Source organism: Varroa destructor, unplaced genomic scaffold, assembly GCF_002443255.2.
Source record: "Varroa destructor unplaced genomic scaffold, Vdes_3.0 BEIS01000004.1, whole genome shotgun sequence".
NCBI classification, from domain to species: domain Eukaryota; kingdom Metazoa; phylum Arthropoda; class Arachnida; order Mesostigmata; family Varroidae; genus Varroa; species Varroa destructor.
The window spans coordinates 26,648,743-26,674,007 of record NW_019211457.1 but is presented as its reverse complement, the minus strand read 5'-3'; the positions used below and the strand labels follow the sequence as shown (position 1 = coordinate 26,674,007).

The following is a 25,265-nucleotide window of genomic DNA, read 5'->3' as shown; positions in this document are numbered from 1 at the left end:
TCACCATTATCATAATCGCTGATAATAATATCAACTACTTATATATCAATATCGGCGGTTATTAATTAGTTTTCTCTATGTATTAATAATTACCGTTGTTATAATAGTAATAATGTTTATACCCTATCTAGAATACAGCGGAAATGAACCTTTTTATGGAGGCTATAGCTGTTGTTTTTATCGAGACGTGTTGCTTCTTTTTGTCACTAATGTTTTTACATGTGTGTTTCGACCATAGTGTCACATTTGTTAGTGTAAGGCGGGTAACAGTGAATGATGCCCGTGTTTTTTTTTGCATGGTTGTTGATGTCGACGATTAACTGAAATATGCAATGTACGATGTGTTACAATGTATTAGTCTCTGCCTGTTGTATATATATATATATACACACATGCACACAAACACCTACAGAGACGGTTCGTTCTCCGCAGCTGCCAATCCACTCGCCAGCGATAACGAATTAGATATTGCGCGTGAAAACAGACCAACATGATTCAATACAAGGCGTGACATATAATACACGAAAATGACACAAGAACACCGGAATTACAAGTGAGCACAGGCGTACACACCAATACCCACAAACAGTTCCGTTGACGCCACCTAATCAAAGAATATACTGGAGATACATGGTTATAGAATACCAGCGATCATTAACCGAGACTCGTAAACTGAAACAGCAACTCCACATTAACAGAAACCCGAAAATATAAGAAATTATTCTTGGCAATTTATATGTAGAAAATTCCGATATTCAATAATTAATTCTGCAAAATTCAAACTGTAATTTCAACCAAATCAAAACGTCTGGCTTAATTTTGTTCCTATTCTAAACTCGGTAGGTCGCAGCAGCTGTAGTGCGAAGAAGGTAAACCTTTTTTTTTGCTATTAGAAGTAGACTAACAATCGTACGCGCAGAATAAAACCACGTAGCTTATTGTGGGGCTCACAATCGAGGAGGTTGGCGGAAGACCAGCCCCCAAACCTTAGCAAGCAGCATATCTGACGGCCGTATAAATCTCTGCTTTCATCGAATTAATTTTTTATTTTTTTTTTTAAGTAATGACGGAAAAATTGCTTAGCCTGAGGCGTACGATAAAGTCTGCGCTAAAAATTTCAAAGAAAACGTATTCCTTGTAATTACCGATTCTTAATTAAACTGTGTAATATAACAATATGTTTCTGCTTCTGGCCTGCCCGTCTGTCTTAATGTACGCAGGTGATAAACGCGACACCACATTCGATGTACGTACTGCAGTAATCGTACGATTTGGTGGCGAACTCCTGTAGTATTTTGCGATATTAACGATAAGAACACCTGCTCTAATAACCTTTCCTTTCTTTTATACACCGGTATAATTTAACTCACCAGCGTTAAATAGACAGAGTGGAGTGCAAAGCGGTATTAGAGGTGCATCTTGCGCCCACTGCGTTCCGCTTATTAGTTACGCCCCTCCCGCCCAATCAGCTGCTGAGTCATTATCTAATTGCCACTAGTTGTATGATTGTATTACTGTTATTACCATATGATCATTTAATACATTTATCATCATTGTTGCTGCTGCTGTTGTTGTCTCTATTATATACGCGAATCGCTCGTATTTGCGATGTCGTAGCAGCAATTTTTGTAGAAATCGGTTTGTTCGTTGCATGTGTCTATGTATTTGTGTGTGTCCCTCTCTGCTGTGATGGACTGGCTGTATTCATATTCAACTCGCTGTTGTGTTCTTTTCGTCTCGTAAGTGTTGAAATTGCTCTCAGTCACTATTTAATTATTGACTAATATATATATATATATATATATAACAAAGGGAGGGGAGAAAAAGAAGGATGCTCACTTGACGAGGTATGAATGAGGGATGGGAAAATACCCTTATCATCATCATCATAAGCTGAGAGTAGACCCCATTAATAAATTGATAAATCAATTAGCCATAATTACTAGAATATCCCTTAGTCAAACAGTTGCTCGATCCGGATCCGCCACGATCTCGATAATCTAGATATTACTCATATGAATGCTTGCTGTTTGTTGTAGTTATTGTCGGTGATGCTGTTGTATATAAGGTCCTTATTTATAGTATATTCACCACATTCCGATCGTATGAATGTGCGTTGTATTCTATCCTATTATATCATTAAGTTTAACATTTATGTTTGTTACACAATGTTCTATGCAATCAGTTCTAGAGGCTTCGCTCGTTCGGGTTTATAGGCGTTGCGTTTTACAGCGCTGCGTTGTAGCACGACATAGCCAAACTCGGATCGACTTACTCGGTAAAAATACCATTAAGAAACCCTTAACTACGTCGGTTTGGCCCGGTGTGCTCGAAGGGGAGATCGCTGCACGTTCAGGTGAATGTCGAAGGAAAGCGGTGGCGTGTAGGTTCTCTTGGAGGGTCAGGAATAGACAAAAACAATTTTACGAGAAAAAACCGAACAAGAAAAAGGAGGAAATGAAACAAAGTGAAAACTAATTGGTACCGAAGCTACTACAATGCAAGTAACAATTACTGCACACGTCGTGCTACACTCAAGAAAGCTGGAGGTTAACTAGGTAATATATAGGATTGCAATTGGAATTTCCCGATATTGTTTTTGCTTGCACTTCTTACTCGTCTAACATTGTACCGTTTAATAGCGACGAGTAATATCGTCATTCTACGTCGCCTTGTTAACATCGGCACCAGTACACCGATGGTGTTCATCAAATTTCAAGACAGTGACGATCCTTGTGTTTTCCAGAGGCATGCATGTCCTTTCAGATAGAACCAAACAAAGATGTTCGTGATCATAGGACCAAAGAGTTTTCACCTTTACATGTTCTCATCTGCTTAAACGAAGGCCGGCAACGCCAAAGGCGTAACACTGTGGTAGAGAAGTGATTGTGTTAATGATGGAGAAGTGAGTTCTCATTAAGTGCAAGAACACGACAGCAAACCACGAAGCCAAAGGGTAAGGTTAGCCTTCGTGTTACCTTTGAGTGTCGTCGTGGCTAGCGCGCCATCCTACTGACCGCTGACAACAACGGGAAATATACAAGCACGCAAAACGGTGGACCTGATGCTAACGTTGCTGTTGCTTAAACTTTTGCTGTAGATGGAATAGGTGTCACGTTAAGCTTTTTTCACCGCTCCGCTGATCTGCTTAACAGACATATTGGTTGCTTGTTACTATTGATGTTGTTATTATTGATGTTGTTGTTGTTGTTGCTATGTTATCAACCAGCGGTCAATGTTGATGTCAACGAACGGTAGTAGGGTAGTGCCTTTGGGCCTCTTTTTTCTTCCCTCAGGCAAAAGCCGTTTTTGTCGCCAATGTCGACGCCTATCGAATTCCGCGTAGTTGAAGTAGTTCACATCCTTACCCTTTCGTTTCTCGTCACCAACCTCGTTATCGTTACCGTCACCGAAACTCATTTGTAGTCGCTAGTCTGACGCCTTTGCCAGGATCAGTTAGCCTGAAATTCGTCGAAAGCGGCAAGACAGGATGGAACGCATTACGACGCGTACGTTCGCGACAACAAAACAAGACATCGTTAGCGAATAGCGTGCGTGTTGGCAAGACGATTTCATAGGTTAAGGGCCCATGAAGAGAATATGTATGAGCCTGTGTTCGAATATAAGCTACAATTAACTAATTAAATACATTTAACTCGGATAATATGCCATACACATATTGGGCGCATTTGTGGTAGGATGATTTAATTTATAGCGCGCTGAAGCAGTTAGGAAGACGTCGCATCCAACTGAAAATACGTAACGCGTCTTACGGGCAAAAATTGACCTTGGTGTACACAATAGCATCAGCATCCCGAGTGTCCTGTTAATTTTTGTTGGCCTAAGCTGTTTAGCTTAAGAAACAAAGCGTTTTTGGCTCGGATACAGATTATCCGGATGTAACGTTAAGCTAGCTTACCATAGAAATCAGATGAGATTTTCGTTCAACTCAAAATGCTCGTTCAACTTGCGTATAACGGTGACTTGTACAGCTGCTTCAGCTTCGACTTAGCAATTTTTCGTTGCCACTTGTGACAATCGTCTCAAATGGTTGTTGTGTTTTATTTAGCCGCGGAAATAGCCGTACTTATAAAGTGGTCCGTATATATGTAATCGATATAACAATGCAATATGTCAGTCTTTGCTAGTTAAACACGTCCAGGGAAAACAATGGTTTGCCGACTATGACACTTCAATCTACTGCATTTAAATTCTCATATTTTAGGGACACTCCTTTAAATTCGTTGTGCATCGGCTGTTCTCTTGGAGTTTGACTCGATAATCCGTATGACACGATTCCGGATTCTCACTAATCAGATCCGTTGTTTCTAGCAGGATTCTTTCAACAACCCTTCTAGCACGCATGAGGACATTAAAAGCAATAATGATGTTCGTCGACGATTGTGCAAAGTATTCCGTGCTTCCGGATAGCGATCATTCAGACGCTCTGTTTGATAAACTATCCTACAGGCTTGCATACTACGTGAATACGAACATACATTTTACGCCGATCCAATTGACGGTCACATGCTCACCTGCAACGACTCGACGTTGGAAACAATGCCGAACTTCCCCTGTCCGTCATCAGCTATGTGATAAGTGTTGTCCTGACTGATCTGAAAAGACGACAGAAACAAATAATTCAGTCAATGTCGAATTTATCCATTAGGCAAATATTTTGATTACATATCGCAAGATATTGCGGTAGGGGGCAACGGTTTCGGATAAAAACAAAACCTAAGAGATGCAAAAATACGTTGTAATCTGTTGTTATAAACTAGCTAAAAATCACAGGAGAAGCACACTAAACAGGTAACAGGCAATGCCGTTATTCTTCGCAAAAAAGTCCATTTGAATTATCGCCTTTTCTTCCCCCACGCACTATTTTATAATTTTTATAATTGTAAAACGGCATAGCAGAGCTGAAGAAAGTTCGACTTCATTTTTCCCTCTCGATTTTGGTAGAAGCGCGTCTTTATAGAATTTCCGCAATCTTACACCAACACAGCTAAAGACTATTGGAAATCGTTTCTCCACTTTTCATTGTACAAATCTCTAAATAATGATAGTATATGTGGTCGATCCGTCAGCTAGAAGAGATGGTCTCAAGCAGCAGGGTCAATATTACCATCGACAGCAGCAGAAACAGCAACTACGCTCTTGCCACCGGCACTTTGTCAACGCGCTCTGTCCGCGCTCCTTCACTCCGAGGCCAAACAAACGAACTTGTTTCTCCCTCCGATGGATGGAAAGAATTCGTTTACCATCTGGCCATCAAGCCGGCCAGTCAGTCTTGCACCGCCAACTAAGCTTATCCTGTGAACACGAAGGTTTGCACAGTTTTCACATACTGATTGCTTGGGCTGCCACAACCTATCTATCTGGACAAGTCGACAGGCACCTAAGTCTGCCCACGTCACCCGGGCCAGTAAATACGACTGCGTTTACCAACAACCATTCACTGGTACACAAACGACAAAAGCAAGCGATAGTAGTGGGAAGGGATGATAGGCTTTAGAAAGAGATGTGGCGCTATCGATGGACAAACAGATAAACATACACACACATTTGCGTACCCTGGCAAACGCTGAAAGACGTCAAGACGACTAGCATCCACGTCGCTATGGCCGATTTGCAATAGACATGGCATCATCGTTCCATTCATTCATCCACGACGATTACTGCACCTACTATCGCAAAGATTCTAGTGTCGAATAATCTACTAGCTGATTTGTTTCCCGCCACAGCAAAAACAGGTTGTTCGATAGATCGCTGGCGGAAGTAACTTCCATTACCCTGCTATGATTAGCTCGAGCTTGGCATGGGTGTCATCGCCTAGTGCTTGCAATAAAGTCTATCCACAATAAAAATAACCACCAGGAGTAAAACAATATAGGAAAGAACGAAATTGTCATTTGGGAGCACTTGGAAGGGTCTAGGGCACAGTAGATCGGCAAACTGCAGAGAGAAAAGAGAACCCAACCAGATCTGTATGCGCCGAAGCACATGTGCAGCCAGCACATCCAGGTAAATCCTATATGGATAGAAATCTCTGTTTACAATGATGACTAACTGGCGATATTGAGCCAGTCAAAATTTATGACGAGTTTTCAGAGTTGAGAAGTAAAACTATTTGAGTTTCTTATAATCAGAAGAGTATTTCGCTGTCGATTACCCTTCGATCAGTTCCTATTCAAAGCGGTGAAGTGAAAAAGTCAACATTATCATTTAAAGATTTCGAAGCGTGAACACTCACATTTCGTTAACTTTCATTTTAATAAATTTCTGTGGCTTGACATTGCCACAGTGAACGATAAGCATTACAAGTTGGCCTATGAATCATAGGTTAATGAGAACAGCTAATTAACGTGATTTCAGGTGACCACAAAATGGGCTTGTGAAAGATAAGGCACCGCACGCTATAGCATGCTTAGAATACTCCGAAAACTATAAAACGTATTATAAATCCAACACATGTGACTGGCTACACGTGAACCTTGACTAAAACGAATGGTCACGACGACATGAACTGGCCCCTCTGCCATCATAAATTGAAAGGCATCGCATTCTTTCAAAACTGAATCGATTCATTCAGTAAAAAACACAGATTGTTTTTACTAAGATGCTTCTTTCTCTAAGGATCATATTAGGTCCTTCCGAACCATAATGTTTATATGTACATGTCAACAGGAAACACGGAGGTTTAGGCAAACAACACCCGCGTCCCTTGTGCTTTTGCATCTGTTATGCTTGCGCAGCGAAAACAGATTGCATATTTAGATTAATATAGTTAATTTTCGTGCTAACATTTTAAAACGATCACGAAAGTACATTTTTTTGTGCATCGTAATATATATGTATATAAAATAGTTACAATTCCGACCAATGGTACAATACGATATGCATGACCCTTATAATAACAAACACTAGTACCATTCTGCGTGATTACTAATGAAAGCTATCCACATACACATACCCAAATATATAGAATAGCTTATCTGCAAAATGCTCGAATTTAGCTGTTTCGTAACCTTCTGAGGTTATTGACCGAAAGAAATCAAGTTTCAATTGTTTTTCTTTTCTTTGAGCCACAGCCCTATACCATTATCGAACACCTAAAAGCAGATGATCAACGAATGATAGAGAAAGTAACTAAAAATCAGGGTGGAAGGTATGAGTTTGAATTTCATTCTTAAAAAAAGTCTACTCCTTATGACTCGATGGTCACTAGGGCGTTGTCTCAACTTCAAACAGTGGAATCAGGTTTGCGACTAGCGGTCTCCCATTTCTTTTCGTGGTAAAGCAACATTTACCGGAGACATAGCAAAGATACGACTAACGTCCATGAAAGAGATTCGATTACGATCGACGCGTGGTTCGTTCACCACCAGAAGAAGTAAGCAGTACAGGTGGTACGCGATGCAACCAATTTAGCAAGATCGCATGCGAGATTGAGCCAAAGCGGCTACGAATCACTGTCAGCTCTCTATTTCGTCGACACATTGGTCAGGAGCAGTGCTCGTCAGTGAAACAACAATAACAATTTTACAATAGGGGCGCTTCGCTAATTAGTATCGGTTGTAGTAAAAATGGCTCTTTCTTATTGTATTTTATATAGTAATAGTCCATTATATAATATTTTGTCACTAAACAATGTATTGACTTGTGGCCAACATTAAAGCATTCTGTAGCATCGGTCTAAATGGAAAAATTGAAATGTTTAGAGAATTTTTTTAAGATAAAAAAGGTTAAATATGTATTCAAGTACATCAAGTTGAACGAAGATTTCATAAGTTATTTCTGCCAGCTTTTAGGCATGAACTAGCTGAGTCGACTACCGTCAACACACAATTAGATAAAAACGGTTGTGATCTTAGCCGATAGGGATCTACGCAATTATGCGCCAATGGTAACTACCACTGCTTATCGTTTGGCTGCGTAATGTGTTATGAGTCGGTCTAATACGGGCTGAACTCCAATTAGCATTAATGGATATGACTAGAAACTGATGGTATTTGAGAAACATGGCCTTATTTCCAAACAATAAGATTTCCAGAGAATAAAGAGGTTTTGTCAAGGATTTTCGCCGTATTCATAAACACCAACAAAATACTCAATTTCTCTGCCAAGTATCATTACAAATATTGTAATTATACTATTTCCATCACTAAGTGTTGTTTAAGTGAATTTTAACTCTGTATTCTACCAGTAAGCCGTGACGACCGTAGGTAACAGTTACAGCTACAGTAGCATCATAGCCCCCAAGAAATCTCTCCTGAGCTACTAATTTTAGTAATAAAGTAGCTACTAATAAACACATTTTGATTTCGAGTAATTTATGCGAAAAACTCATGGCTGGCGCTCAAGTTAAATTAATATTAAGCAATCGCAACTGATTTCGTCAATGTATCATATCCATACTGGAACGAAAAACAGTTGTATTGACTCACTGCTCAAAATCTTTTCGATTGACGATGAACATTAGGGTCGTACGTGACGGTTGTACAAATGGTTTTAAAGGGATCTGACACGGCGTTTCTCTGCACATGCATTCAGTCAAATACACGCCGATGGCAAACCAACAGCCAAGTGAAGATCAGAAGATACTTAAGCAAAAATGCATTATATAATATTATTATCATCATCATCACCATTATTATACTACACTACCAAGCTACAGGGGGTTTATTATCTTTTGCAACTTTTTGTTCAAGCAGTTTTTAAGCCGAGATCAACGAGACAAGATCGAACTAACCGCTATGTCAGCAAATTATCAGCCTCTCGTAATCGTAAAGATTCGTTTTCGTCAACCTTAAAACGACGACTTTCAGTGATGTATTTTGCAGAATCATTTGAATCCAGGTCATTTCTACACTAACGAGTCTACTCACTTAAAAACTGGCCTTAGGTGTTGAGAGAGAATATGCTACAGGCAAACGTGCAATATTTTGAACTTCTCCGCCGTTATGAGCATGGGTCGAACCAGTCCAACAACACGGCAGGCGTCAATGAGGCAGTGCACCTAACCGCAAGGCCGTCATCGTAAGCTAAGACGTGCCCATAAACGCTAACTAAACGACGGCAGGGACGCAGGCCTGTAGGTCATCTATAGGTTACCATTACTAACTAGTATTAGGTGTCCAGTTAACGGTGCTTCGTGCGTGTGGCAGTTCTCAAAGTATCCTTCTATTGCTTCTCCATATTATCGAGAGACTGCAGAGCAAGATCACTATCACCTTTCTAAAAGCGTTGATTCTTCAGAAAAGGAAAGGTTTTTGAGTTTCACTCAAACTGAAATTGAATTTGGCGTCTATTCGCAAATGACCTATGGGACCGTGACATTTTGGAACACATAGTTTGCACAGGTGCCCCTTTCATTCAGACACACTAAAAATATGATGTTATGTAAACTGTGAGTGTAAGTTATTGTAAACGATATGTCGCTGCAGCTAAGACAAGGCTACGGCCAAAGACTTATGATTGACGTACGTTTCACTAAGCATTTGTCACGTCCATGCTTGCTTCAATCCAAGTAATGGCCTATATTGTTTATTCCATGGAACATGCGCCGACTGAATATTTAAAAATTAGTTTAGTTGACCGCAAGGACTAGTGCCTCTCTTTCCACATACACTGTTTAGGACAGTGAAAATGTTGTATTTTGTTGCGCTAGCTCTTCTGTAGCTCATTTAATCTAGCAGCCGTACGAAGCACTTCTATTCAAGTTTAAACTTATGATACTTATAGATGTTCTTTGATCGCCTAAAGACAGTCCAAAGATAAGTCACTCTGTTCGGCAACAGGCGGAAAGCAAGCTGGAGAAGACGTTAACGGACATTTGCTGTTAGCGTGTGCTTATGTGGTCCAGTTATATATTGCGCATTAGGCTATCACGAATTATGTAGGCTTAAAACGTACTTAAAGCAGATGCGCTCGAACAGGGGCGTAAACACGTCAAGGATAAACGTAACGACATATTGCGACGTGTATGACGCACGCATAAACAAATGGACTGCTAATACGATGTCTACAATATGCCTAAACGTAACTAAGCTTCACCAAGAAGTATGCTTTTGTCACTTCTTTGATATGCTACCTATAACGGTATGAAATGAATAACTCGTTCTGCATAAGGACATTTGGTTTACTGAACGCTTATAAGTAAATGACCTCGAAGTTCTCTTTAAGTAAATAACAATGAAGGTGGTCTCAGAGGTTCGATTTCAATCAGTCTCGGTGCGTAGAGAGCCCAGCCTACATTAAATCTGTCACTGTTTGGTCTCCCCTGACGTTCAACACATGTTCCAACCGCAGTTCTTGAACGGTTGCATGCACCATCATCGTTAATTATCCAATTTAACTAATCGATCGATATATCATAAATTAATTAGCGGTTATTGCTATTTACCTCCACAGTCTCAATGGTTTGCCCATCAGCGTCCTGGTAGATGATTTGCTCCTCGCCAGCAACAACCTCAACACCTTCACCGCCCACGCCGACCACCTCAACCTGTTCACCTTCATGGATTAGTTCGGTGGTCACCTCCTCAACGTAGCTGCCTCCAGCTTCCGCACCCCCATCTCCATCTCCGCTAGGTAGCATATGGTATTCCCGTTGGAGTTGCGCAGCCGCCGCGGAAGTTGGTGACAGCAGAACAGCTTCCTGGACAACAGCTCCTCCCACACCCTTGATGCCGCCGTTCACGCTGACAATCTGCTGTTGTCCGCCAGCAGTTGTAGTCGCCGTAACGTACATCTTTCCATTCGTGTAGATGTGCTGCGGCAACGCGATATGCGTATGGGTCCCGTGTGAGCTCGTTTCGACGTGCTCAACATGCTCGACGTGCTCCATGCTCACGTCTTGCTCAACTACCTGGCCCTCTTCGATGACGTACTCGTTCTGAACGCCAAGCATGTCCATCGTGTGTAGACTAGGCGAAGGCTCTCGGCTGACGCTCGATTGAGTTTCGGTCACGACGTTGATCACGTTACCAACCTGGCCGGCATGACCCGGCGAGGGCGGCGCCGAGCGTGCGGCATTGTACGGCGGAGGACGGAAACACGGCAAACCCCGTTGTCGCCTTCGTCGAAAGGCCTGATCAACGAGCTTCTCCTGTGATGACGGGTCGATCCGCCAAAAGGACCCCTTACCAGGCTCTTCCTGTGAACGCGCTACCTTCATGAAGTACCTGTTCAGCGAAAGATTATGCCGTATCGAGTTCTGCCAGCCCTTATCTGCTGTGCGATAGTACGGATAGTGCTTAGTGATGTACGAGTAGATTCCACTTAGCGTAAGCTGTTTGTCCGGTGCCGACGAGATAGCTTGAACGATCAATTGCGCATAACTGTATGGCGGTTTCTGGTCATCATTTGGCCCAGCAGGCACCGCTGACGGTAGGGCAGCCGCCGTGACCACACGTTCTACAGGCGGCGTACACTGTACGACGCGTTGGACAAGGCTCCCAACCACAATGCCTCCACCGCTTGCTGAGGGCCGGTATGGATGCGGATGAATTGTATGGACCGAGTGTACTGAGCCCATCAAACTACCGGAACGAGGCGATGTGGGACAAGAGTTCGCCGCCGAAATCGTTCCGGTTGGCGAGGGACACGGCGAGTGACCATCCGGAATCGAAATCCGCAACGGTTTGATGTCCTCATCAGGATGATTTGATACAGCTATAACATTATTACCACTTTCCTCTACCACGGGCTCGGTTACCACTGTCTGAATGATCTGTTCGGCCGCCACCTCAGCCATCTGCACGTCACCGCCAACTGTTGTGTGTACCGCTGCCCCTGCTAAGCCCGTGGCGTTAGCAGCGGCTGTCGCTACGGTGCCAATATGATGATCGCCAGCGCTACTCGTAGCCGCGGGGGACCCGTGTACGGTTGTTGCGCCACCAGATGAGCCTTCGAATAGCGACTGGAACATGATTTTGATACTCGTCGACGGGAAACGGAATACGCATTTCTTCGGAAGCTTCAACGGCGATGCACCCTTCCGTTGAAACACCCCGTCAACAAACACACCGTTTTTGCCATTGCAGATCATATAGAATTCGTTGCCCTCGTTGAAGATCTCGAGGTGGCGTCTCGAGATGAACGAAGAGTTGCCCATGGGTACGTCGACTTCACCGTGGGAAGAGTTGCGTCCGATGGCGATGAGCTTTTGCCGCACAAAATACTCGAACTCGCGCCCTTGGAGCCTGGCGATTGGGCTGCTCGCCGCCCTGTCCCTGTTCTGGCCACTCATTCTGGGGCCGCTGGCCGATCGCCGGCCCTGGGGCGCTCGGCCGGGGTTGCACACACGGACTAACAGTCGGGCCAATCTCGGATGGCGCCCTCGAAACGCCAAAACCGTCCAACTTGCTCGGGATTTAGGCCGCACAAAGTTTGTAAACAACTCAGCACTGTGTTGGTGGTGCCTCTCACTGTCTATGTTTTGTCGGTTCGCACACAGCACAGCTCACACGCACCCAATGTTGTTGGACAACGAAGGGGGAGTCGGCGCCCGCAATAGAAGCTTCAAGGCGAGGCGGTTGACCCGCCAAATTCAAATTCGACATGGAGTATAGCTTTGCAGTGAACTCACAGCGGTTAGATTTCATGATAACGATGTTACTGGTGTGATCTTTTATCGATGTTGCCCGCGCACTCAAGTGAATAAGGCTCTTCATAGAACTGACTATCTTGTTAGAGATTTGAATTTGTTAAATGTTTAGAAGCTGCAAAACAACTTTGTGCTGGCCCAAAACAAAAATAGAAGCTCACTCTCTCACACATCAATAATAATAATGGGAAGAGTGGACGAGGCATGTGTATCTACCCGTGCGCTGCTGAGTGTACGTATTTGTTAGTCTAACCGTGTGCAGAGGTATCTTCCTGTCGTTTATATCGTGTCTCTGTGTCTCTCAATGTGCATAAGATCAGGAGGAAACGCCGACACGAACGGCAGCAAAAAGCTGCGAAACACTGTGTGTACGGGGCGCCCGGGTAACAACGGGGTTGACCGGCTACCGACGAAAACAATATCTAGTCAGCTAACTGGCAGGGGCAACCACATAACTAGTTAGGGGGCATTGATATGTGGCAGTAAAGACCAAATAGCACCAACGCAGTTTAACGACAGCCAACACCAATCAGACACGTAATTTGTAACGTCAATTTCAGTATTTGATTAAACACAGTTTGCACTATACAGAGCGGGCACGAATGATTTAGAAGAGATAGTGAGAATAATGAATAGGTTTAATAAGAACGAAGTTGGTAATCTGTCTACTACGAAATGGAACTCCTGTCATTTCGTCTCGTCGTTAGTAGCATGTGAACCGGTGATAACAGTAATAATAATAATAATAAGAGCCGAACTGGCCGGGCCACTGCTAGCGGCTGCAGCGCTATACGTACCTTTCCTCAACTTGAAGATAAAAACATCTCGGTGCCAATAACAAAACAAATGTTTGTTTTTCGAATCAACCATCAACAGCAGCAGCGCCAAGCACCCAACGACACTTCAGAAGCGCGTGAGGTTGCTCCATAATATCATTAGTATTGCTCGCTAATCCATTAGCTAGCGTTTACTTAGTAAATTGTTATCGTGAAGGTGGATTGGTAACGTGGTTGCGTAGTAATTACTTAATTAGTTATGGTTAGTTGTTAGCGCAACAGAAGCATTGATTAACAGCATAACTATTTGTTAGTTCGATTAGCTCAGTTGTCAGCGTCACAACACGATCATGGGTTAGCGCTCCAGTTGCTTGTTGGCTCAATAATTAGTAAATAGTAAAAAAAAATTACTATTGAACGTAATTGCTGCCTTTACTAATCCCTTTCGTAACTATCACTTACTCAGCGTGGCGTGACTCTATTGATCAGGTTTGAGAATATTACGTAAGAGGTTTAGGTGTTGTGCTGACCATTGCGCCAACGTCACCGTTTACCGAACATTGCGCGTAGTTCCCCTGCTGTTTTCCGTGCGTCGCCTGCATACACATTCATACGAAACATGATTGACGGTTCGTATTTGTTTTTCTTTTATTTATTGAAAATGGCGCCTGTGCTGCGGCAATCCCAGTGGCAGTATGTCCGTGGCACGTTTGACGAAGGGGCCGCATGGCAGTACTACAATAGATAGCGTGGTGATATACAGACGTATGCATAAATACTCAGCGATTTAGCGATGCTCCGGTTCTCGGTGCTTCGGATGCTGAGCCACTGGGTGGCATTTTTAGCTCTGTGGCGGCTTGGCTGGTGGACGCGTTTTTTGTGCCTGCGCGTTAAAACGAAATAATAAAGTTAAATCAAGTAGGTTTATAGTGGGGATAGGTAAGAATGCACAGATGCGAAGTAATAGGATTTTTACGAAAAAGTAAAATAGGTTGTCAGTTCACACAGATACAGTTTTAACTGTAAGCCTGGTTTATAACAAGTGCAAGTTTAACACGTCTATAATTGTATTTCCACCTATTTACATTGAAAGCTAACACTTACCGCATCCTATATATATATATATATATATATATATATATATATATATATATATATAAAAAGAATGTAATGAGCAGCGCCAACTGTCGTGTTGCCACAGCATTGAACATTAAGTTGTTTTTGTGTGGTACAGTTTATTTCTGTGTATGCTCCTGGGCACGAGAACTTAAACAGGAGCTTGTGGGAGAGGGACTGGTCACGGAAAAAAGACAGAGAAGCGATGAGGTAATGAAGCGGCTTGGTTCAAACTTGATTTTTTGTGCAACGGTATTCTACCGATTGCGCGTGAGTCGCAGATCGCAGGATTCGTTCGAGGTCAGTGGTTTGGTATGGCAGATTATATTGTAATTTCTACCGGTGGCCAGGAAGTAGCACTTGTCAATCAGCTTATTCAACGTGACCCAGTGAAAGTTAGGCTTTCAATTGTGGCCCGGTCGGTGTACATACGCGAGAGGCAAGACCTTACTGACTAGCGGCAGTGTGTAACTATAGTTGTTGATAGCGCAGAGATTTTACTGAAGCCTGAGAGGTGGCATTGCCTGTGCTAATCTAACCGCAACGGACGTTTTATTGGAACGAAACGTTTTATAAAATCATGTTCTCGCATACCTCTACTGATTATATAATCAGTTGTAATCCATATCAGTGATTCATTTCCTTCAGAGTCAACCTCGGTTGTACAATTAACAAGTCCAAGTATTCGTAAATAAAAAGAAAACTACAGGTCGAGTGTTATACAAAAAGGGGCAATTCGAACCACAATTTGGAACCGAGCCAGATTAAGGGACGCGAACAGTTCTTGGCCTGTATGTACATTTCTGGTCGGCAAATTCACACATACAAACAGGCGAATTCAGAGGCTGTTATACATATTTGGTTGGTAGTAATTTAATGTATCCGTTTTTTTTACAACGCTGATAAAACTACTATATTTTGAACTATGTGGAGGTTAATCGAAATTCAGATCCCTTCGTCGTAATCGCGTTTCTTTCTTTGTAGCGTTGGTGAAAGCAGGTAGAGGCAGTGACATTATTATAAGCCACTAAGAATGAGTTGGGTCACTTCTCAAAATATTTTTATCAGTTAACCTTTGCATTACAACTTTCGGCTCTGGAGTCTCTCCATAAACTGCTACAGGAACAGTGAGGCTTATCTCCATATGGTAAACTGGTATCAGGCCCAGCATTTCAATTATTTATTAAGCGTTAACTAACTCTAAGATTAAGGTTTAGCAAATTTTTTTTCTTTTGTGCTATATAGCTCTATTACGGGCCTGGTGCAATGCTAATAAAGTTAATATATTATCTTATCGTCGTCGCCTTGCTACAACCTAAAACAGCGGGCGATAGGGAAATGTCTCCTCAGGTAAAAATGATAAGCAGCCATCAGTGATATTAAAGTGAATATTAATTTAGGGTTACTAGCAGAGAAATATATGAATTACGCGAGTGCCACTCTAGAAGATGCTGCCTAATGCTTCACACTACGGTAGCATATACCTGAAGATGAGATGGGGTTTTAGTTAACGAAATATATGTACTAATGTGTAAAAAATTAAGGCAGGCGCATTCGCTTTTCTTACAATTAGCTGGAATGCAGCTATTAGAAGGAACAGTGAATTTCTTTAGGCGCAAAGAAAAATACTGCAAAGCAAGTCATTATGCAATTAAAGTTTTACCTCATATCCATATAATGGTAATTTTATGGTTATTACTACATAATACGAATTGTCTTTACTCAAAAAGCGATTTAATAGCATATAATTGCAATTTTGAATTCCACGAAACGATTTAAAAGCTTTATATCGTCTGTGTGTGCTATTTATGAAGCCCTTGAAACGTCTGTTACTGTATCTCATTACAACAATGTTATGGATATCTCCGTCGCGAATCGGTCTTGCTATATCCTCAAGGTCAGCCCTCTTTTACAATTTCTTCGCCCTCGGTAATATATTTTGCGTGCAAGCGGAATACATAGATGAAAAAAGGTGAACCCTATCAGCAACCTTATTGCGAATCTTGTCTCCAAAAAAAGGTAACGACATTGATAATCCTCTAAGTTTCAGGCGGGAAAGGTTTCTTCCGCCGCTCTTCCTAGGTTTCAAGAAGTGTTTATTTTTACTGTAGGTTACGCCCAAACAAATAGAATACACGTATCGCTAATATCTTTATCAAATTCATAGAAACACAATACACCAGTGTGGTTTCCAAATATTTCGTGCGTCCTTATACATATTTGATTTTGAAACCCGAGTTGCTATGGTAAAGTTTAATAGTTTTTCCTAAGGCATCATAAGGTTTCGGCAGTTCTAATGTTTTTTTTCTAGCGCGGTACATTAACAATTAACCGTGACCAAAATCAGCACTTACGTTTAAACAGTAAAATCTATATAAAGCAAATCGGCGTGGTGGCTGCGTCTGTTAAATTACTGACTGACAAAAATGAAAAGTGGCTGTTTCGATGGCCGGAATTTCACGTATAAATATATGGGATGGGTGATTCACAGAGTAAAATGGCGAATCAGTAACAAACAGTCGACGAACCGCAAGCTTGTATTAGGTACAGAGTTACGATCACATGGTGTCTGTCACTTAATCTGTGCAGTGACAAGTAGGTCCGATTACATTTACAACATGCACACTTACAGATAGAGAAATTCAGGGACTTGTTTCTTTCGTACACATGATTTATTCTAAGCATACAGACCAGATGTTACCGAGCACTGTTTTCCGATCTAACTTGAAGCAAGCTCAGACTTACGTGGCCCTCACCGACTGAACCTTTCTTCTATTGGCCTATTCCTTTATTTTCGTTAAGTCGTGATAGTTATATTCCTATACTTCTATTTAAGAAAAGACACATTCCATTGTCAACGTCCCCAACGAAGTGATTAAAGATTTCTGTGGTTCTCGCTGCAGTCCGTTACCCTGTTCTAGTTATTCAATCACACTGTTATTCAGAAAACCATCCCAAGAATGGTAAGTTTTATTATTTTTAGCATAAAAGCAATTTTTTCCGGACATGTTTAGTAATAGTGTTTCTTCGTCGGGTCAAGCTTACGCGAAACAAAAATATAAAAATACACCTGCTTTCAGGATAACGGTGCAGCTTTCAATGAGTATCTACCTACAAAATTGTATCCATAATGTCAGTTCCTGCTAGATGCACATAGACATTATGGGCAGTATCGGCGTTTTCAAACGAAATGGTATTGAATAAGAATGAAAACGGCTAAAATACTTTATAACATTTTTAGGGATGAAAACGGCCAAAAAATATTTAATAAAATTTTAGCCGTTTTCATCTAACAGTGTTTCTGTCGGTTTGTTTGTCAGGGAAACCTATTAATATACCGAATCGTAAAATGCACCTCTATATTGTAAAAGCACAATAAGTAATGTGCTTTAAGTAAATAACGCCATAGTTACAATACAGTAATTAAATAAGAATTTATTATCACATAGCAAATACACATTGTATATTCGTATATAAATATATCTATATAAAATATATACACCCCTCGCCTGTAAATATATACACAATTCCATGGCGTTCATGTATGTACGCGGATAACCAGTAATTGGTCGAACCCATACATCCAACTGAGCTTCGATATCGAAACAAACGTTTCCAAGCGCCTCAGTTATACATTGGAGAGCTGTCGCCATAATTAGGCGCCTTTTCGTTCCGTAATCAATACAGTCCCTAGTCCCTACATCGTTTTTAACCCCTACAAATGATTTAATTCGGAAACTCGATATATCTTAATTGATCAAAACCCTATTGGTAAATATTCACTACTTAACGGCCCATTTCACAGCGGCTTGAGCACTCTGATCTTCGAGGATCGCATCGGAGACAACGGCGCGGCATTTATAGCTTGAAACAGATCGTTGTATTCCGTGAAGACACCGCTGTATGGCTACGAGAACACTTTCCGATACTGGACGATGTTGCATATATAATTTCAGTTCCTCAGCTCTGAAATTTGATTAAGGTTGAATGGTACCAGGCAAATATTTTATAAAATTAGCCTGAATGACGTTTTTTTTCGTGGCTGAATTACTTCTTTTTGGTTATCTTTCTGTTAATATAGCAAGAACTTTCACCCGATTATATGAAAATAAACGCATGTTCTGATTTTTAAGTATGTTCTTATTCTTTTTTTTCTACCTGTTAACCACGGATGTAATCGTGGACTTTGTCTGCGCAGGCAATCCATCTTGACAATTTTTGAAGATGCTTCTGTAGCCAGGGAGAGTTTCACTCGATGGCAAGTTGAGTCGAGCTCCACTCAAGTTATCCGGGTCGATGTCATGGTTGATGTGCGTCGGTGAACCCGATACATACATGACGCCTTTCTCGTCAGTAAACACACGAAGATGTGCTGTACAATACGGAACCTATTGTAGAATCAAATTTAACAGTAGGATGCAGTGCACACCTTAAAAATCGTATGTTAAGAAAAAAGGAATATTCTTTTCCGGCCGCATTATTGATTCGCGAAGTTAAGATGGAAAATGCTAAAGCTCAAGGCAAAGGATAACTCGAAACTGCTTACACAGCAGGATAAAAAATAATTCTAACTATACAGTACTTCCAGTAAACTTACATAATCGTACAGCCAATTGTACTTGATTTATTCTGTGAGCTCACGTCGAACAGACATTGTTAACGTACCTTATTTGCGACGGATCTTCGTGAACGCATTGTGAGTTCATTCCGATCGACAGTTTCGGCTTGCCGCATTTTGTAGCTCATGAATTCGTGGCTGCAGTGGTAAATACGACCGGTTCGACCATCCTGTGACTTTCGACCTCCATTGTGTGCCACGTAACTGGTGGTATAGTGGACCTGCCAAATCAACACGCAATCATTAGAAATACATACATTCTGTACTACCCAACAATGGTAATTCGCAAAACATATTCGGACCTCTCAACCTTGTTCTTGCATCCTAATCACACCAACCCAGGTTCCATTTACAGAACGTTAACTACAATGGCATTGCTCTTTAATTAAATCATCAAAAAAAACTTTGAAAATTAAAACAATATAGAAAGCGTGTTGATTGAAAATTATTCAGTAAAATTCCTTCCCTTTGCAGAAAATACCAACAACATACGTCGTATCAAAACTCTCAATCAATTCGCCCTAGCGCGGCTAAGGTTCAAACATAAATGTAGAAACAGATACTTTACTTACCTTAATATCTTCCAACCAACGTGCGTAGGCCTCTTTGTTGGTAAAAGTGATGTTGAACAGTACAACTTCGAGATCATGATTGTGGGCGAGATGTAGGAGAAGTTCATGCCTTGAGAAGAATCGAGAGTCACATTCAGGACATTTGCCTTTGACGCCCTGCGGTTTCGCCCGGAAGAGGTTGCTATCCGCTTCATGGGCACGTCGCAAATGTCGATAGAAATTGCTCCGTTTGCTAAATGTTGCTTTGCATAACTCACACACGACGAAGGTACCTTGTGCGCCACCAGATGCTGTAGTGTTCTTGTTTACCAATGACGAGTGGGATTCGTTTGTCGTGCTGCCAGAACCTGACACATGTGTGACTGGTAGAACAGGTGAGGGCGGACAGACTAGTGGCGAAACTCCAACGACGCCCTCTAACGGAGCTGAGCTTGGCGGCCGAATAACATCAACGTGCGTAGTTACCGAACCATCAAGCTCCATGAACTCTTCTGGCTGATAAGTGAGATGACGTTGAAAATTAGGTTGAAAGCACGGGCAAGAGTGGAAACGTTTCGAGACAAATGAACAAAGGACATAAAAGCTGTTTGTTGAAAGCAACACGTAACGGCAGTATCAGACGTAAAATTCGATAACATTAGTCATTCATTTTAGTCTAAAGACCTAGCTGGATACATCTGGTTACTGATGTCCTATTAAGACATTTAAACTCTCGGTATGTCTCAGTTTGTATTTTATATCTACACACCTCAATTTCCCTGGTGAGCTCGCTATCATCAGTATCATCTTCAAGTACATTGACTAGGGTGAGTTCGCCTGCACGCTCAACCGGCACCAACTTTTGCTGGGTGATTACATCGACAAACATCTGCTGACCGCCAGCGCTTTCGATCATCGAGTACGTACGGCCGTTGATGACCACTTCTTTCGATGACGTATCCGAGCCATTTAAGAGTTCATCGCCAAGTGACGGTATTTCGAGGATTGCAGCTGTATAATCGTCAAAGAAAAAAGATCAAACAATTACTAAGCCTTGTTAATTACTAGTATTCTAAATGAATTTATGTGTATACTATGCCACAGAAGAAGAACCCAAGTACGTAGAACGTAGTTCGCAAAACGACGAAACTTCATCTACATTATGCGTAACTTAAGGGGCACATTACTAAAGAATCATTTTAGTTTAAATTTAGTGGGTATCTCTCACGTTTCTTTTTGCGTTTTATTCACCCCCCTGCAATGTGTACAGCGCTGCTAACAAAAAGAAAGGCTCAAGTCCGCTTTCAACATCTCTGGTTCGTACATATAGCGTAGCTGTCAACACTTATGAAAGTGCGCGTATTAAATATCGCTGCAACGTGACACTTACTTGCATTGAGAAAATGTAATTTCTCATCAATCGATACAAACGTTGCATTACTGAGTCATTTCAAATACCTCTGCCCAGATCTTCAACAATTTTAGTCAACAACCGTAAAGAGAAAGGCAGTATACTAACTGGCAGTGGTCGTCGCTGGGGTAAGCCTGGAGCACGTAGATGTCGGAGGCAGAACCGTTGTCACGGCTGTGTTATCCCCGCTGTTATCGATGAGTAGTGTCTCAGTAGTTGAAGGCGTATGCACAGCTTCGTATTTGACGCTGATGATATTACTCGCATTTGACTGCTGCTGTTGCTGCGGTTGAGCTGAGGAGGTCTGGGACCTAGGGGTGACACGCCGAACTCGAGCCGCTGGAGGCGCGAGCGTGTTCACAGTCTCAGTTGAACGTTGTACCAAGACCACCTACACAAACGTGGAGAGGACATTATCATAGAATAAAGGTACCTAAAAAGCAAAAAAATCTTATAAAGGAAAAGGCAAAAATGTTGTGCACTCAGTTGTTGCTAGTAATAGTTAAGCTACTGTATTATGTAAACATACACTTGAAGAGAGATGTACTTTCGTTGTATTGCTTACAAACTGTTTGAGTTCTATGAAAGGACTAGATTCTTGCAGTTGTAGTTATTGTCGCTAGTGATTTAACTAATTAATAAAGCCAAATATTTAGCTATTTACATTAAATGTGTGAGAAGAACAGGGCGCTTTTTATAGCTACACGAAAGCTTGGGATCGCATAGGATTGAAAATTGCAGTTTACTTGTGACCGTCGAATAAGAAATACACCATGTTAAAGGAGCGACAATTTATGCTTGATATACGCTTTATATTTGCAAATGTCTCCTGTTCCAAATTGTCGTATGTTATTTTTCTGGTCCATCTAAAGATCCAGTGAATCTCAGTATGAACATGCATTCTCATAAGGAGTCGAACTACTGTCTTTCAATGAATGTAGTGTATGGTAAATAATTCATGAACATGTTTTAACACAGTGATAATTATAGACAAAAAAACACAAAACAGGAAACACAAGAATATGATACAGACCTATTAACTACGAAGGTGACTCTATCATTAAGGATTCTTTTACCAATTCTATTATTTTCGTAACTTTACCAGGCCTACCAGGGAATAAAACCTGATATAGTAGCAACTTAGTTTAAATAATATATTGGAACAAGCTTATAAATACCAAAATGAAACTAGTCTAAGAAACTATTTTTTGTTGTTTGTAACAAAACTTCTATCAGCCTCGTGTCACAGTAGATAGGCTCGTAGACAGGCTTTTTTTGAAATGCATAAGCGAACTGTATCGCGTTCTGCGTGACCGTGTACGCAAGTGACAGTCTTTCGGATTGTTTAGCGGGGCACTTTTAACAACAATTTGGTATAAAGACATATGAAACCTCAGTTAACTTGTGCTTGCTATGACGCACACACGTGCTCGAGCTTACTTAGCAGACGAACGAAAGGATTTCACTAACAGAAGCACATGACAGAATTTGTTAACTAATAATAAATACTATAATATAAATTAACTGTATGAATTTCTATTATATACATGCTATAAAGGTGAAATTCAACCTAGTAGTCTTGATTTGCGCTTATTTCTGGCCAAAAGCAGAGATTTATTATTAATAAATTGCTGTTTTTTTTATAAAACCGTCTTTGAAATTGGGTGTGTTTTACTCGGGCAATTAAATTGTTTAAAATGAGCTTGGTGTATTTCTCTTGTGTAAATCAGATATAATATGGACGAAAAGACTGGCCGCCAAAGCCTATAGTAAATCTGTATGAGGCTCAAAAATGAAGTTTGTTATTCTTATTCGATATACTAATTTGCTAGGAGTTTTCCGGAATTCGTGAGCTTTGATTTTCGAAAGTGGGTGTTTTAGATGCTTATAAAAGACAATGTGTGTTTTATTAATATTTTACGGCTGCTATAGCAATTTGTTATAGCGTACGCGAACCTTTTTAATTCCTGATTGAATAACACCATACCTTCAAATAGCTGCATGTTCTTCAATTCCTATTCAAGGCTATTTTTTGAAAAACGAAACAGGCCATTCAAAGTCCTTACTTCATGATCTGTGATTTTGCGTGCGAGTGAACAATTACCCGATAGGTAACTATACGATACTGTCCGCATTTCATCTTCAAGATCACAAGAAGACTAATCGATACGAATCACTTAAGTATATTGGCTTACTTATGACTTCTTGTATTCACTTATATTATACCTCAAACCAATTCAAACCAAAAAATGTAAGAGTCAAAAAAGTTGGTATTTTTTTACCGTGCCGTAGAAAAGGTAATATCTATACTCTCTATATATTTACTTCGTGCTTTTGTTCGGCCTGTTAATAACATACTGACTAAGAAAGGCATAACAACCATTCAGTTAATTTTACACTTCGCTATTCTCGGTCATGGAAACACTTTTTGTTATAAGTAGTAGTAATAACAGCAGGTGCGAGTGTACGAAATATTTTCAATGCTCCTGAACAGCGCAAACTTGTATCTTCTCAATATTTTTGTACGTCCTTAAAGAGGTAAGTATTTGTTGCAAAACTTGAGAATTTTCTAGCCGATTGACACAAAGCAATGCTGACTATGCGATCATGCTGTGGGGAGACGTCATCTAACGATAATTTACAAATATCTATTGAGTACGACCTAATGCACAACGTCAAATTCTAATTGCATCACTCGTTTTGTTTTTACTCTGCTGATTTTTCGCCAACAACTTTTTGGCTATTATCATACACGACTGTTATTTATGTTATTGTTGCTGTTGCCATCAGCACTACAATCATCATCATCAGCAGCATCATAGATCTCATCAACGATATGCTTGTCACCACCATACCTTCGTTTTAGGGGGCTGCTGACTGAGAGCTGGAGGTGGGTGAACTAGCCGAACTTTCCGGCCAATTACCTGCACCGTAGTCCGATCGGCCATGGCCCAATTAGCCGTTCGAACTACCAGACTGCCAGGCGCCCTGTTTCGACCCTAATGACGACCCGAAATACGGGCCGACAAATACGGAAGTGTCCCAAGACAGGCTTGCTGGGTTCACTAGCTGAGAGGAGGAGACAGGGCCTAGAGTGTAGAGCTTCTGTCCGGACAGACCGCGGATTCGATTCAGTTGCCGCCACGAATTGATTCAATCCAGAGATTCACGATCGGCCTCTACACACAGTAGAACGGGCCGTAGTAGCCACAACACAACAGCGAATAGAAGCAGTAGGAAGCCACAATCCACAGATTTCGTAGCCAGCATGAACGCATGAGCTAGCCGCTAACGGCATTGGAGGCCATTAGCTGGGGTATCCACGCGGCTGCTTAACCAAGCAGCGGGAGTGACAGACAGAGCGACTTCATAGCAGCGATTGGAACGACAGCACTAGGCGGGCCTGTACACAACACATTAGTGGCACAGACGAGCACGCTCCATCGGACATATACAGACCGAGAAGCTTAGCCGTACGGCACCATTAACAAGTGAAGTATTTCTCACGTAGAGACAACGCAGACACTTCGTTGAAAGGCTTTGGTCAGGTATGTCGCAGACGAACCGAGGGTACATCAACAAAGGCGCTTCTAGCAACAGTAAATGGAACTGAAAGGTTAGCGTTCTTTCGGGCCAGTCGCAAGGATTCAGCTGTGTAGGCGAGCAGGTAGGCGTTTCAAAAGTAAATAATGCCACACCATCAAATGATGCCATTTTCGAGGGAGAGATATGGTAATAAGCGACGTTTTTTAACCGAATGTGTACGATTCTGCTATAGGAAGAATGTTCATCTACTAATGAGACATCATTCTCATAGAGACAGTTGCCCATACAGCGGTGCTATCTTGACGTGAAAATCTTTGCTAATTTTATTACATATTTTGAAAAGTATGCGCCCGCCCTTTGTTATGCAATAAAAACAAGATGTATCAGCTTCGAAGTTGTCCCTTTCCCAAATGCTGTCTATACAGGAGCAGCAACCCTAGGCACGATGCAGCAAATCCTAGAACGAGCAATTGCAGTCGTTTGTGTCGAAGAGTTTTTGTTGGCCAACGTTAAACTTTTTAACCAATATCAATGACAATATAACATAAAAATAATAATAGACCAAACTTAATCTAAGTTGTGATAAAAACAGTGCCTAAACCATTTTACATGCTTATTTACACAAGATGTACTA

At 41.4% G+C, this 25,265-nt stretch overlaps 2 protein-coding genes across 10 annotated transcripts in view; both read right to left on the bottom strand.

Annotated features, from left to right (window-relative positions):
• Window positions 1-13,393, bottom strand: part of LOC111248986 (forkhead box protein K2-like) — a 16,369-nt gene extending 2,976 nt beyond the window's left edge. The window contains exons 1-6 of one of the 9 annotated variants that reach the window (XR_015327479.1): window positions 10,409-13,393; window positions 5,577-5,687; window positions 5,129-5,316; window positions 4,536-4,616; window positions 3,920-4,086; window positions 1,001-3,461 (exon numbers count right to left, since the gene is read on the bottom strand). Coding sequence is in view for 1 of the 9 variants with exons in the window: in XM_022802212.2 (XP_022657947.1) it covers window positions 3,453-3,461; window positions 4,536-4,616; window positions 10,409-12,256 (1,938 nt within the window). In the remaining 8 variants the exon portion in view is untranslated. Of the gene's footprint in view, window positions 1-6; window positions 321-1,000; window positions 3,462-3,919; window positions 4,087-4,535; window positions 4,617-5,128; window positions 5,317-5,576; window positions 5,688-10,408 lie in introns of those variants that run through there. The other 8 variants (XR_002672750.2, XR_015327477.1, XR_002672749.2 and 5 more) reach the window with 8 other exon arrangements.
• Window positions 13,394-17,914: 4,521 nt separating this feature from the next.
• LOC111248991 (uncharacterized) lies at window positions 17,915-24,744 on the bottom strand. The gene is made up of 7 exons (XM_022802219.2): window positions 23,941-24,744; window positions 21,194-21,476; window positions 20,444-20,685; window positions 19,696-20,190; window positions 19,171-19,344; window positions 18,664-18,893; window positions 17,915-18,471 (listed from the first exon to the last, which is right to left on the bottom strand). The coding sequence occupies exons 1-7, from the start codon at window positions 24,031-24,033 to the stop codon at window positions 18,288-18,290; spliced, it is 1,701 nt and encodes a 566-aa protein (XP_022657954.1). The 5' UTR covers window positions 24,034-24,744; the 3' UTR covers window positions 17,915-18,287.
• Between the last annotated feature and the right edge of the window lie 521 nt (window positions 24,745-25,265).